The following is a 12,660-nucleotide window of genomic DNA, read 5'->3' as shown; positions in this document are numbered from 1 at the left end:
GGTTGTTAGTAATTTTATATATTAATTTTAGTGTCTATAGGTTCAAAATTCTCATGGTGTTTTTTTTATAAATTATGAATTTATGGAATTTTTATAATTTTTTAAACTTATAGGTCTTTTTTAGAGATTATAAATTGTTTATAGACTAATTATAATTCCTATGCTTTCAATTACTAATAACTTTGATATTTTCAGGGTGTTTTTTTTTATAAATTTAGAAATATAAACATTTTTTATAATTTTTGAAACTTTAAGGGTGTTTTCTATAAATTATAAATTGTGTAAGGGATATTTATAATTCTTATATTTTTAATGTACTGTTAGGTCCGAAATTATCAGAATTTTTATAAATTTTACAATTTCGAGGGTTTTATTTTGTAATTTATAAAAAGTTCATAGTGTGTATTGAATTATATGAAAGGTATCTATTTTATCCAATAACATGTTAAGTCTCATTATGAGTAGAATAAATCATTTGGTTACCAATTCAAAGAAGATAGGATAATTAGAATATATTAGGATAACAATGTAATATTCAAAAAAGATAAAGATAATATTGACCATAGAAAGATTTTCCCGAACTCGTACTTTTAAAGGAAGTATGATATATATATATATATATATATAAGTATAATAGTTTATTTTTGACAAATTTAATCCATAGATGCTTCACAAATCCGAAGAACTTGTCTTTAGGATGTCCCGGACTCTCAATCCATACAATATACCTTGCTCTTGCATCGTTTATTCGTGTCAAAAAAATAAAATATAAGTAAAAAATGTGAATAAAAATTTGTAAGGCATTTAGTGGCCTATTTATGTTTATAATATCTGCAACTCTTTGTAAGGAACAGGTGTCCGGAGCATTTCAGGCCCTTCCGTAACATCCTCCCAAAATAGATTAGCGATGGCGACTGTCAGTTCTCCCACTCTTCCTGCCATAAAGCCAAAAACCAGACGTTATCAGGATCGAGTATATCTTATTGAACTTCACCAAACAAGTCCTAATTGACATGAACAATGCAATTAACATTATTGATCACAAACTATATATATACATATACATAGTTCTCGCTATTTATATGCTCTAGTTTTGTAAGCCGTGATCGATATAATTCTTTTAGTCATGTTCAAAAACTTGGAAGGAAAATTGATGATGTATAAAGAAATCAGTAATTTAGAAAGAATATGAGAAAAGTTTGGATAGCGAAAATAAAATAATTGATGCAACTTGTTTCTGCCATTGTTAAATGTGTAATTGTCAATTGATTCTTCGCGAATGTATGCCCATGACATCCTTGTATATTTCATCGAATGAACTACTCCAGAATATTTGATGTCACTCTATCGTTATTTGTGAACAATGGAAGGTATAATTGTATGACCTAGGCTAATGGTAAAAACCTTTACGTTGTTGCATTGACTATTTCTTTTTGTTGCGTTGCCTATGAAGATGGGCAAATTACATTCCGCCCTCATTTATACCTCCTGCTGTATATTTATCAATTTATCAACTCTCAGCTTGTAGATCAGCATTTTGTCACCAATCAGTTTGTGTAAAAGAGATATTATCTGCATTTTATCTTTTGAAAATGCCAACTTCATCACTGATACCGCTAATAATGAGGGTTGCTTAATTAGTGCAGCTGAATTCATAAACAAGGAAAATACCTGCAATTCAACCCATCTATCATTAATTTCATTCGGCAAAATTTGTTTAAGTTTAGACAGTTACCATCTCCAATGGGCTGATCATCCCACTCCACGACAGGCATTACATGAGTCAAGCTGCTGACAAGCATCATCTCTGCCGAGTCCCTTGCCTCAGCCTCAGCCACTCTCCTCACATTCACACTCTTCAAAACTCCCTTCTCTACCAACTTCAGTGCAAGCACAGAAAGCCTCTTGGACGTGCACCCGCCAAATATTTTCTCCGACAACGGAAGCAAAAGCTCTTTACACTTGCTCACAATTGCAATATTTGCACAAGTTCCCTCTGCAATGAACCCATCTTCATCAACCCAAACAGAAGCATAAGCACCCTTCTCTTCCGCTTCGAGCTGCGAGAGAACGTTGGGGAGATAATTCACGCTCTTCATTGTAGCAAACATGGGAGGTTTCATTGGAATGCTGGATGTTACAACTTTGGCTCCTTTTAATTTCCGGTTGTATTTTTTATCGATGATTATCGCATAGAATGCAGATTGGGGAGGGGTTGGGAATGAGACGGTGAAAGATCCTTGTCCTGCGCTCAGCCAGTATCTTATGGATCCTTCTCTTAGTTTAGATGATGCTGCAAGCTGAAGAATGATTTTCTTGAGACTTCTGTGAGAGAAGGGAGATGGTATCTTTGCTTTTGATGCAGACTTTATGAATCGATCTAGATGAGAGTCTAAGTCATATATGCATCTGCACGTAGAGTTGAGAATCAGAACATCTACAAATAAACTTGCAATGTGTCTTTGTGAGTAAGCAGATACATAGAATTAGGAAATGAAGTTTCTGTTGTGCGCAGCGGACGAATCACAAACCAACGAACGAGAAGAAAATAATCAAAATAACCAAAACTCAAGTACCAAATAGCAAGCCAACAAATTTACGTGGTTCGGCAATGTGCTTACGTCCACGGGGCAAGGAGGGGAGAGATTTTACTAATAGAGAGAAAGAGAATACAAATAGAGATTATAATCACTCAATAATCTCACCAAATAACTCTAATCAAAGGATCTCACAAAGCTCTCAAATCTCTCACCAATTCTCCCTCAAAAGTGCTCAAAAAACCCTCTCAATGTCTGCTCAAAAAATTCACCCCTTTAAAATCCTAAGAAAACGTGTTCCTATTTATATCAAAACAGAAACTCAAACCAATCAGGAAACTGAAACAGGGCCCAAATCGCAACACGGTCGACCAGGCATGTCGTCGCGGTTGACCGTCCAGAGGATCAAAAACTACCCTGTAAACATAACAGGGTTCGGTCGACCGGGCATGTGCATCCGGTCGACCGGCCAGAGCGCTGATTTCTCAGCCTGTAATGTGCACGTTTTTGGTCAACCGGACCTAAGCCCGCGGTCGACCGGCCTGCACCAAAAATTGTTCTTGCTTCATTTTTCCTGTTCTCTTTCGTCATTTTCGTCGTTTCTATAAATCTCCACCTCGGTGAAGTTTTCTCAAAACTGAGCCGACCTCAAAAACCAACCATCCATCCCATTTGCTGCGTTCAGTACGAAGTGGAATCAATCCACGACAACGGACTCAATCTACAACAAGTCGGGAATCCAAATGAGAACTCAAATAATCTCCCCCCGTGTGGATATCAACTCATCAAATTGGCTGCATCAAACGGACTGCCTACGTATCCTCTTACCCAAGGAATCAAGCCTCACGTAGTTCATCCAAATGGCTATAAACAACCTCAATCAACTTGAAGGATTCTTAATCTTTCACCAACTTCATGACCGTCACCAAGTGTCTTCTTCCAAGACCATGCACCCAAGTGCTCATAATGTAAACGATCCGTGACAAATCTTGGCCTTGTATACACCATTGCACTAATCAAGCTACCTATTAGCTTACAACACACAAACGGGTCAATCAAGCAACTGATGTAAACTTCGCCAATACTAACAAATCTACAGTTGATAGCACCCCTGATGGTCTCAAAATGAAAAGATAAAGTTTCTTTCAAACTTGCATCTCTCCACACCAACTCAGTCTTGGAGCTTAACCCCTCAAGCCTATATATATATATAGAAGAAATACTATTACCAAACACCTCCACATGAGGTGAGCCAATGACCATAGCCAAATCTGAACTGTGTCCACCTGCTGCATTCGAATCCTGATCCTGAACTGACCCTCCGGTTCCTAATCCTCAAACTCATCATTTGTATCAACATCAATTATATGATCCTCAATCTGTGTCACCTCAGATGGAATCTCAAACGATACAGAATGATCTGGAGAACGTGAAGTAATCTCCACCCAACGTGAAGTAGCATCACTCTCCACCCACTACGATACATCTATGATCTGTCCAACACTAACCACCTGCTGAGAGTCAATAGGCTCCATCATCGAAGCCTCATCAAAAGTGACATTACTGCTCAGAACTATAAACTTCATTGCACTCAGATCAATTTTTACATGCTTGACGTGATAATAGGCTGTGCACCCAAATATCCGAAGCAACCCATAATCTGAAGCAGCTCTACCAGACCAAACTTCCCATGGAGTTTTAGCTCTAACTGCAGTAGACAACAACCTATTAATAAGATGACACAAATATGTCAAAGCCTTAGCCCAAAAACTCTTATGCAAATCACTGCTTGACAACAAACACTGAACGTTCTCCAGCAAGGCACAGTTCATCAACTTTGCCATCTCATCTAGTTGCCCCAATGTTCCCATTCCATCGAAGTGTCTCAAAATGCCTTGAGCTCGGTACAAATGCTGAAACGGATCCCTCTTGTACTTCCCACCAAAATCAGAACAAAGTACTTTGATCTTTCTGTCTGTCTTAATCTCTATACACTTTTTCCACTTGTTGAAGACTACTAGGACTTCACTCAAACGGGACTTGGTTGTAACCCATACTTGTCTAGAGCAATCATCAACAAAGGAAACCAAATATCTATTACCTCTTAATGATGCCTCCTTGGAAGGCCCCCAAACGTCCATGTGAACCGCATATAGAAGGCCCTTAGCTCGATGAATAGAGGTGCCAAACTTTACCTTGGTCTTCTTGCTCACATCACAATATTCACAGGACTTCAAATTGTAGGTTGATACACCTTTCACCAATCCTTGCATTGCCAAAGCTTACAAGGAATTAATACTGGAATGTCCCAGCCTCAAATGTCTCAAATCAATAGAAATCGTCAGCACTCCACATGTCATCGTACTTCCAATCAAGTAGTACAAGTTATTCTTCCTGACGTCCTTCATCACAATCAAAGAGTCTTTCACAATCTTGAGATCCATGTCCTACACAAACCTTCTGCAACTGAAGCTCCAATTGAGATCAGATTCTTTCTCAAAGAAGGAACATATATCACACCATGTATCTCTCTAACCATCCTATTATACATCTTGATGCAAATTTTACCTATCACAAGGATTTGACATGCACGGTTATCACCCATATATACCACACCACTATCCAGCTTCTCAAAACTGAAAAACCATTTCCTTTTAGGGCACATATGATAGGTTGCACCACTATCCAACATCCACTCGGATACTCCCGAATAGTAACATATGGGACTGATAGAAAACAAAAAAACAAATGAGTCAGAACTATTACCATCCGATTTGACGATGTTTGCTTCTGGTAGTTTTTCTTTTCCCTTGTGCTTGTTCTTATTCTTTATCCATTCGCTGAGCTTTAGATAAATTTTCTTCCAATGACCAGTCTTTTTACACCAAGCGTACTAATCTTTACCAACTGTAGGATGCCCTACTCTAGACTACGACTTCCCATTATCTTTACTCTTTCGGTTTGGATTTTTCCCTCTTACGGTCAATGCCTCTGCTATTGTGTCATTTGAAGACTCATTGTCTTTCTTCCTTAGCTGGTAGTTCACAAGAGCAGTGATAACCTCACTATATGAAATGGATGTCTTCCCATTAATTAAGGTAAGAACGAAGGTCTCATATTTCTCATCAGGCAATGAACTCAACAATAATAATGTCTTGTCCTCATCCTCGATCATGACATCCACATTTGCCAAATCCGCAAGAACCTTTATGTAGTTATTCATGTGATCACCAATTGAGATTTCCTTCTTCAATTGGAAACGGTAAAGTATCCTCTTCAAATGCAAGCGATTCTCAACACTCTTCGTCAAATACTTACCTTCGAGAATCTCCCAAATCTTCTTTGTAGAAGTCTCATTGATCACATCATATTTTAGATCCTGCGTTAAACAAGACCTAATGACGCCACACGCCGTCTGATTCATTTTTTTCCAAACCTTATCTTTAATATCATCCGGCTTGCCATCCAACTCCAAAGTATCCTCCAAATTCCGCGCATTCAGCGCATCCAAAACGTCACATCTCCACAAACCAAAGTTGTTCGTGCCATTAAATTTCTCCACATCTATCTTCATAGAGTGGATATTCAACCTTTGAATGGTCTTCACGCCGGAAGTACCACTCTCAACACATGATGCACCTTTTTTCTCAATCATCTTCCTCAAATCACCAACAAACCAATGCGGAACAAACTTAGAAAAATAGATCCAAACTGAGAAAATGTAGATTTTTATCTCCAACTAAAACCCTAACAAGAGTCATCAAATGATCTCACCACCACACATGGAAGGCAAGATCCACAATGATCAAAATCCCACCTTTGTCTCCAACTGAAATCCTAGAAGAGCTTCCAAAGCAATCTACTCCTCCACCTAACCCCAAGCGTAGTCTGAGGCTCGGATACAACTTGTTGTGCGCAGCTGACGAATCACAAACCAACAAACGAGAAGAAAGTAATCAAAACAACCAAAACTCAAGTTCCATACAGCAAGCTAGCAAATTTACGTGGTTCGGCAATGTGCCTACGAGGGGGGGGGGGGGGGGGGATTTTACTAATAGAGAGAAAGAGAATACAAATATAGATTACAATCACTCAATAATCTCATCAAATAACCCTAATCAAATGATCTCACAAAGCTTTCAAATCTCTCACCAATTCTCCCTGATGATAATTTACAAAGCTTTCAAATCTTAAAGATCTGCAAGAGTTTCACAAAGCTCCTGTTATTTAGCACTAAAGTTGGATCGCGGGTCGGGATAACTCTATCATGTAATTAAGCTGTTGGATTTGAACGAGTTTGAGTTGAGCTCACACGGACACCGGAAACCAGTGTTCAGTTCAGGTTGGGTTCATCCCAAGCTAGACCTGGTTCGTTCTCAGTAAAGCTCCCTAGTCAATTATGATTTGAACAGCAACTTCACAAAACCTGTTTTAATGGAGACAGGACCGAAAACTTGTTCTTAATTTGGCAAAAGTAGGGCAATATTTGAACCCTTTTTTTTAGTTCAATCCTGACCTTTAAACGGGTTTTCTTTTTGGGCGATAAATAATCTCCTTGGAAAAAAAAATCCTAAATTTAGTATCTTTTAACTCAAAGCGAGGGACATCTTACATAGTCTCTCACATTATTAAAAACAGGGCATAGTTTTCCCTCGAAGAATTCAAGATCTCTGGATCCGTATATCAAGCTACTTAACTACTATTTATTGCTTTCCCTACGTAATCAAATAACATCTAATCTAATTCAATTAATTAATTGCAGAATCAAAACACAACGAAAATAAATGTGCGAAGGAATGCCTGTGGCAGTTTGTAGAATTGGCAGAGATCAGGTTCAGGCAGGAATTCAGGTTGTCAGGGTGGCGGTGACCCGGCCCGGTCGACCGGCAGTTCGTGCACAGGAGTTTCTGTGGGCATCAGGATTGGTATCGGTCGACCGACGCGGTCCGACGAAGATGGTAGGCCGGACCGAGCGTGGTTGATCGCCGAGACTCTTGGATCTTGGCAGCTGTTCTTGGATGGAGGAGCGGTCGACCGGCCGGTTGACCGCGATCCATCGCGGTCGACCGGTCCGGTCGACCGCCAAAGCGGGTTGAGTCTGGGTCTGTTTTCCACACCCGTTTCGTTTGGGTTTCCTATAAATACCCAAAGGGGTGTTTCTAGGGTTTGGAGGCTGAAGTTTGAGATCTGAAGGGAGAGTTTTATTGGGCTTCTATTGTTGGAGCAATTGGTGAGATCAAGAGTGAGTTATTGTGGGTTTTTGGTGAGAGATTTGTAACCCTAGTTGTATCCTCTTGTTTCTAATAGTGAAAACTCCTCTCTCCTTGCCTCGTGGACGTAGGCATCTTGTCGAACCACGTAAAACTGGTGTTAGTGATTGTTTGTGCTTGTTGGTGTGTTGGTTTATCTTTTTCTTGGCGATTGGTTTGGATTCTCGAGGCACAACAAGTGGTATCAGAGCTTCGGGCAACGCTTGGGCTTTTTGGAGGTATAGATCAGTTGGGAAGTTCATCTAGAGCTTCGATTGGTGATAAATGTGGGATCTTTGTGGTAAAGTTTCTATCTTTTTCAAGTTAGATCTATTTTCTTGTTTGTTCCGCAATTGTTTGGGTGCTTTGAGATTATGGCCGAAAAGGATAAACATGGGGAGGGTTCTTCTAGTGTGAGGACCGTCCAAAGTCTGAATATACATTCTATGAAAATAGATGTGGAAAAGTTCAACGGCACAAATAATTTTGGACTTTGGAGATGCGAAGTCATGGATGCGCTAAATGCGCAAAATTTGGAAGATACGTTGGAGTTGGACGGAAAACCGGACAACATGGATGATAAGGATTGGAATAAAATGAATAGAACGGCGTGTGGTGTGATTAGGTCTTGCCTTACCCAAGACCTTAAATATGATGTGATGAATGAAACTTCGGCAAAGAAGATCTGGGAGGTCCTAGAGGGCAAGCGTCGAAAATCGTTTGCATCTGAAGAGGAGGCTTTATCGCTTCCAATTGAAGAATGAGACATCCATTAGTGATCACATGAACCACTACACGAAGCTACTTGCAGATTTGGCGAACGTAGATGTTATTGTTGAAGATGAGGATAAAACATTGTTGTTATTGAGTTCCTTACCCGACGAGGAATATGAGACATTCGTCCCCACTCTTATTAATGGGAAGGCATCTCTTTCGTATAGTAAGGTCACCACAACCCTTGTGAACTATCAACTTCGAAAGAAGGACAAGGAGACTTCCATTGAGCCGATTGCGGGGGCATTGGTTGCAAGAGCTAAAGGTCCAAACCGTGGAAGAAGGTCGCAGTCTAGAGGGGGGCATCCTGCAGTTGGTAGAAATCAGTGTGCCTTTTGTAGAGAGGATGGACATTGGAAAGCCGAATGCCCAAAATTGCAAGCCGTGAAGAATAAAGGGAAAGCTATTCAAGCTTCAGAGGTAAATGTTGCCAAGGCTAGTGGTGATGTTTCAGATTCAGATTCTTCAGGCTATTCGTGCCCAGCTCTTCCGTCAGTTGATGTTGCCGACTCCACCGAGTGGATGTTGGATTCTGGTGCTACTTACCATATATGCCCTAGAAGGGATTGGTTCTCCAGCTTTCAGGAGTTGGAAAGAGGGGATGTTGTTCTTATGGGTAATGATCACAGATGCCCTATTGGTGGTATTGGTACCGTTCAGATTCGGATGAGTGACGGGATGATCCGGGAGTTGGCTGATGTGAGGTTCGTTCCTCAACTGAGGAAGAACATCATTTCATTTGGGGTATTGGAGGCAGCAGGCTATAGGGTGACTTTGGCGGATTCTCGCTTGAAGGTCACATCGGGGTCTATGATTGTGATGACGGGAGTCAGGCAGAGTAACTTGTATTATCTACTTGGGAGCACGGTAGTTGATAGGGCGCTGACTACTTCTATGGCTAGACTGTGGCATTGTTTGATGCTGGGATATATTATTGGTTATGCCGTGCACAGATTGTTGAGGAGTGCTATGACCTACAGATTGAAGTCTTGTGAGCACATTGGTATGAGCGAGAAGACCGAGATGGAATTCAGCACTTCTATCCATCGATCGAGGGGTCTTATTGGAGGTGCTCAGTCAGGCATTGGGGGGCTTTCCGAAGAGGCATCATCGGGAGGTAATCATTATCTTGTTTCTTATGTTGGGGATTGTACTAGGCATATATGGGTTGCAACCAAGTCCCGTTGGTATAAAGCCCTAGTAGTCCGCAACAGTTGGAGGAGGTGTATGGGCAGAAAGGTTACCAGTCGTACTTGTTCTAGTAGGAGTCCTTTCTTGCATTGGTGCCGAGCTCATGGCAGTTGGAGACACTTCATAGGAGAGGAGACAGTGGGGCGACGTGATGAGATGACGGATTCAGTGAGCCGTTCTTTTCTGGAGGAGGATCGGCATTGGTTGTCGAGCAGTGGATCTGGTATTCAGGCTTCGACAGGTTTGGGTCATCTTATGAGGTTGCCGACTGCTGCGTATAGAGTTATTAGATCTGGTGGAGCTGCTTCAGATTTTGGTCGGCGTCGGATATTTGGCTACCCAGCACTTGGTCACATCGTGAATGTGAGATTGGATCCGATTGCGCATTTGGAATTCAGGAGTTCATTCGGCTATCAGTGGGGAGCTTCTGAGTTTGGTCTGAGCAGGTTTGTCACTTTGGACTCTCGGCAGGTGGAGAGTATTGATCAGGTCAGAGGGATATCGCAGCGGATGGAGGTTGATGCTACTCCACATTGGGTGGAGCTTACTCCACATACTCCAGGTCATTCTGCATTGGTTGAGATTCCAGCTGAGGTGGCACAGCGTGGGAGTCATTTATTTATGAGGACAGATGATGAGGTGGTTGATTTGGATGCAGCTGGTGGATACGTTTTGGATACGGCCATTGTTTCACCTCAGGTGGAGGTGTTCGGATCGCTTCAGTTTGGGGTCGTTGATGATGCTATCAGCCGCAAGATGGATTGAGGGCCTTTGGAATTTTACTAACAGTTTGATCAGATATGTTGACAAGAATACTATCAATAGGAGCTTAATCATTATCATTAGCTATATAAAAAAGCTACAAAATTTTACAGAATATCACGTGTTTGTCAACAGAAATGTAGAATTGGCAGCAGAAGTGGATTTCTAGCTCAGGATTCAGGTTGACAGTGTGGCGGTCGACCGGTCCGGTCGACCGCTTTCGTGCACGTCACTTACTGTGCTTCAGGATTGGTGGCGGTCGACCGGACCGGTCGACCGAAGATGGTAGCGGTCGACCGACGCGGTCGACCGCCGAACTCTCTGGATTCTTGGAGCTGTTCTGGATGGAGGGCGGTCGACCGGGCCGGTCGACCGCCAAAGCGGGTTGAGTCTGGATCTGTTTTCCAGAACCGTTTCGTTTGGGTTTCCTATAAATACCCAAAGGGGTGTTTCTAGGGTTTGGACGCTGAAGTTTGAGATCTGAAGGGAGAGTTTTATTGGGCTTCTATTGTTGGAGCAATTGGTGAGATCAAGAGTGAGTTGTTGTGGGTTTTTGGTGAGAGATTTGTAACCCTAGTTGTATCCTCTTGTTTCTAATAGTGAAAACTCCCCTCTCCTTGCCCCGTGGACGTAGGCATCTTGCCGAACCACGTAAAACTGGTGTTAGTGATTGTTTGTGCTTGTTGGTGTGTTGGTTTATCTTTTTCTTGGCGATTGGTTTGGATTCTCGAGGCATAACAGCAGCTCAACTTGCGACCTTAACAGACGAGAATAGATATTAAAATGAACGGATCTGGAGTACTTATTTCCCCAGTGAGTACCCTTATAATTGTCAGAAAAGGACATCAAGGTGTTTAGTGTGTTTAAGCCACGTACCCATTTACGAGCATAGCAGTATCAAACACACCGTGGCCTCTGTGAACCATGTGGTCATCGAGAGGAATAACCATCAAAGCGGGATCCAATATTATGCCATCAATCAAGCTAGAATACATTGCTCTATATGGATGCTCTTTCCCCTGGATTTATAAACCGATGATCTTCTCGATGACTGTATTCATCGTATCGGTTAAAATCAAGGGGAAAAAAATGAAGCTTGAAGATTGTGTCTAGTTAATAGCAAGATTTAATCAAAATATACAACTGATTTTTACCCAAAAAAAAAAAGTTACAACAGCTGATAGGTCGCAAGGAATTAAGGACAGTGTCGACTTTTTCTGAAATATTTACAAGTATGCCTCTAAGTTTCAGAGAGATTATATATGTTAATTTGTCCCGCTTCTGATGGAGTCTTTATGGGACACAAAATTTCATCTAATTTTCTTTTACAAGAACAACTTGTACATTTTATAACTCTTATAACAAGGTGAAATTAAAGAAAATAAATAGAGAGGGTATCTAATTCCTAAACAACAAAAGATTGGGTTTTTGTATATATATATAAACCCCACAAATCATCCATATTTGTGAATTTATCCCTGAAATTAATATTGATTCGCAAATTTTTTCTACCCCTCACTTTGTATGTTAGGACATATAATACCTTCGTATAGTCCCTAAAGTAATTAATGTTAGATTTACTCAAAAATGCAATTCTATAGGTCTGCTTATCGCTTGCATATCTTTAATTTCAACAGATCGTTCTTGGGAAATTAATTACAATATGATTTTGAGTATCTAAGTTCGCATATTATTCTCAGCTCTTTCAATTATAATCCAAGTCTGAAAACAGGCTACACTCGATCTGCACACCTTATAATTATCAGTTGTAAAAAAAAAATTATGAAATATAAATCTAATGAAGTTGTACAGAAGACAATTAATTAACGGAAAAAGAGAGACGCATGCAACCCAGAACTCTGACCCAAATCTTAGTGTTTTCGACAATTGAAACTTTATGGAGCAGTGCAGAATCTAACCTCAGAAGATGAATAAACTGGAATGCTGTGCTCTGACATCCCATTGTTCTCAACTGCATCACACAAAAACAACATGTGTAGATATCAGCAATTGATCTTTTGTGTGTGTATGTACGAGAGAGCGAGAGAGCGAGAGAGCGAGAGAGAGAGAGAGAGAGAGAGAGAGAGAGAGAGAGAGAGAAGCCTGCAGTCTTGTAGACGGCGCCATTAGAGAATCCGTTCATGGTC

At 40.7% G+C, this 12,660-nt stretch overlaps 1 protein-coding gene across 1 annotated transcript; it reads right to left on the bottom strand.

Annotated features, from left to right (window-relative positions):
- Window positions 677-11,559, bottom strand: LOC109844221 (D-amino-acid transaminase, chloroplastic-like). Its single transcript, XM_020413190.1, has 3 exons — window positions 11,390-11,559; window positions 1,736-2,409; window positions 677-935 (listed from the first exon to the last, which is right to left on the bottom strand). The coding sequence occupies exons 1-3, from the start codon at window positions 11,506-11,508 to the stop codon at window positions 823-825; spliced, it is 906 nt and encodes a 301-aa protein (XP_020268779.1). The 5' UTR covers window positions 11,509-11,559; the 3' UTR covers window positions 677-822.

Source organism: Asparagus officinalis, chromosome 1, assembly GCF_001876935.1.
Source record: "Asparagus officinalis chromosome 1, Aspof.V1, whole genome shotgun sequence".
NCBI classification, from domain to species: domain Eukaryota; kingdom Viridiplantae; phylum Streptophyta; class Magnoliopsida; order Asparagales; family Asparagaceae; genus Asparagus; species Asparagus officinalis.
The sequence above is the reverse complement of the archived record's forward strand: the minus strand, read 5'-3'. Positions and strand labels throughout refer to the sequence as shown.

Excerpts from the sequence above, each read along its gene's own strand:
- LOC109844221 (XM_020413190.1), bottom strand. The coding sequence starts at position 11,508 with ATGTATTCTAGCTTGATTGATGGCATAATATTGGATCCCGCTTTGATG. Across the intron at positions 2,410-11,389 it reads ACTGCTATGCTCGTAAATGG|ATGCATATATGACTTAGACT; the intron begins GTACGTGGCTTA and ends CTCTACGTGCAG. Across the intron at positions 936-1,735 it reads TGATCAGCCCATTGGAGATG|GAAGAGTGGGAGAACTGACA; the intron begins GTAACTGTCTAA and ends GCTTTATGGCAG.